General features: G+C 24.3%; 1 protein-coding gene across 1 annotated transcript in view; it reads right to left on the bottom strand.

The window, feature by feature from the left end:
- Window positions 1-393: 393 nt before the first annotated feature.
- The window catches only part of EMH_0072630 (AROM polypeptide/ shikimate-quinate 5-dehydrogenase, putative), a gene marked incomplete at both ends in the record, with an annotated part of 3594 nt that continues 3568 nt past the window's right edge, over window positions 394-419 (bottom strand). Inside the window, one exon of the mRNA XM_013499236.1 lies at window positions 394-419. Within this exon, the coding sequence (XP_013354690.1) occupies window positions 394-419 (26 nt within the window).

The raw sequence follows: 419 nt of genomic DNA, 5'->3' as shown, positions 1-419 counted from the left end.
TTTTTTTGCAGTTTCATCGGGATCTCCTTCTGCTGCAGCAGCAGCAGCAGCAGCAGCACCTTCTGCTGCTGCTTCTTCCTTTATATATCTCCATACCCAAGCAAACGCAGAATCAAAGAGAAGAAAAAAACAAAAAGAAAATAAAAAACGGCTGGCGGTGCCGCTGCCCCCGAAATATAAATTTAAACATAAACCCTAAAAAAAACAAAAAAAAAATAAATATTTATTTATTTATTTATTTTGTTTATTTATTTTATTTATTTATTTTATTTATTTATTTATTTTGTTTATTTATTTGTTTATTTATTTTGTTTATTTATTTATTTATTTTGTTTGTTTGTTTGTTTATTTATTTATTTATTTATTTATAGAACATAAACTTAAACAAAAACCCTAAAAAAAAAAAATATTTATTGTTA

This window comes from Eimeria mitis, genomic scaffold (assembly GCF_000499745.2).
Source record: "Eimeria mitis Houghton genomic scaffold, Emh_scaff4121, whole genome shotgun sequence".
NCBI lineage: Eukaryota > Apicomplexa > Conoidasida > Eucoccidiorida > Eimeriidae > Eimeria > Eimeria mitis.
The sequence above is the reverse complement of the archived record's forward strand: the minus strand, read 5'-3'. Positions and strand labels throughout refer to the sequence as shown.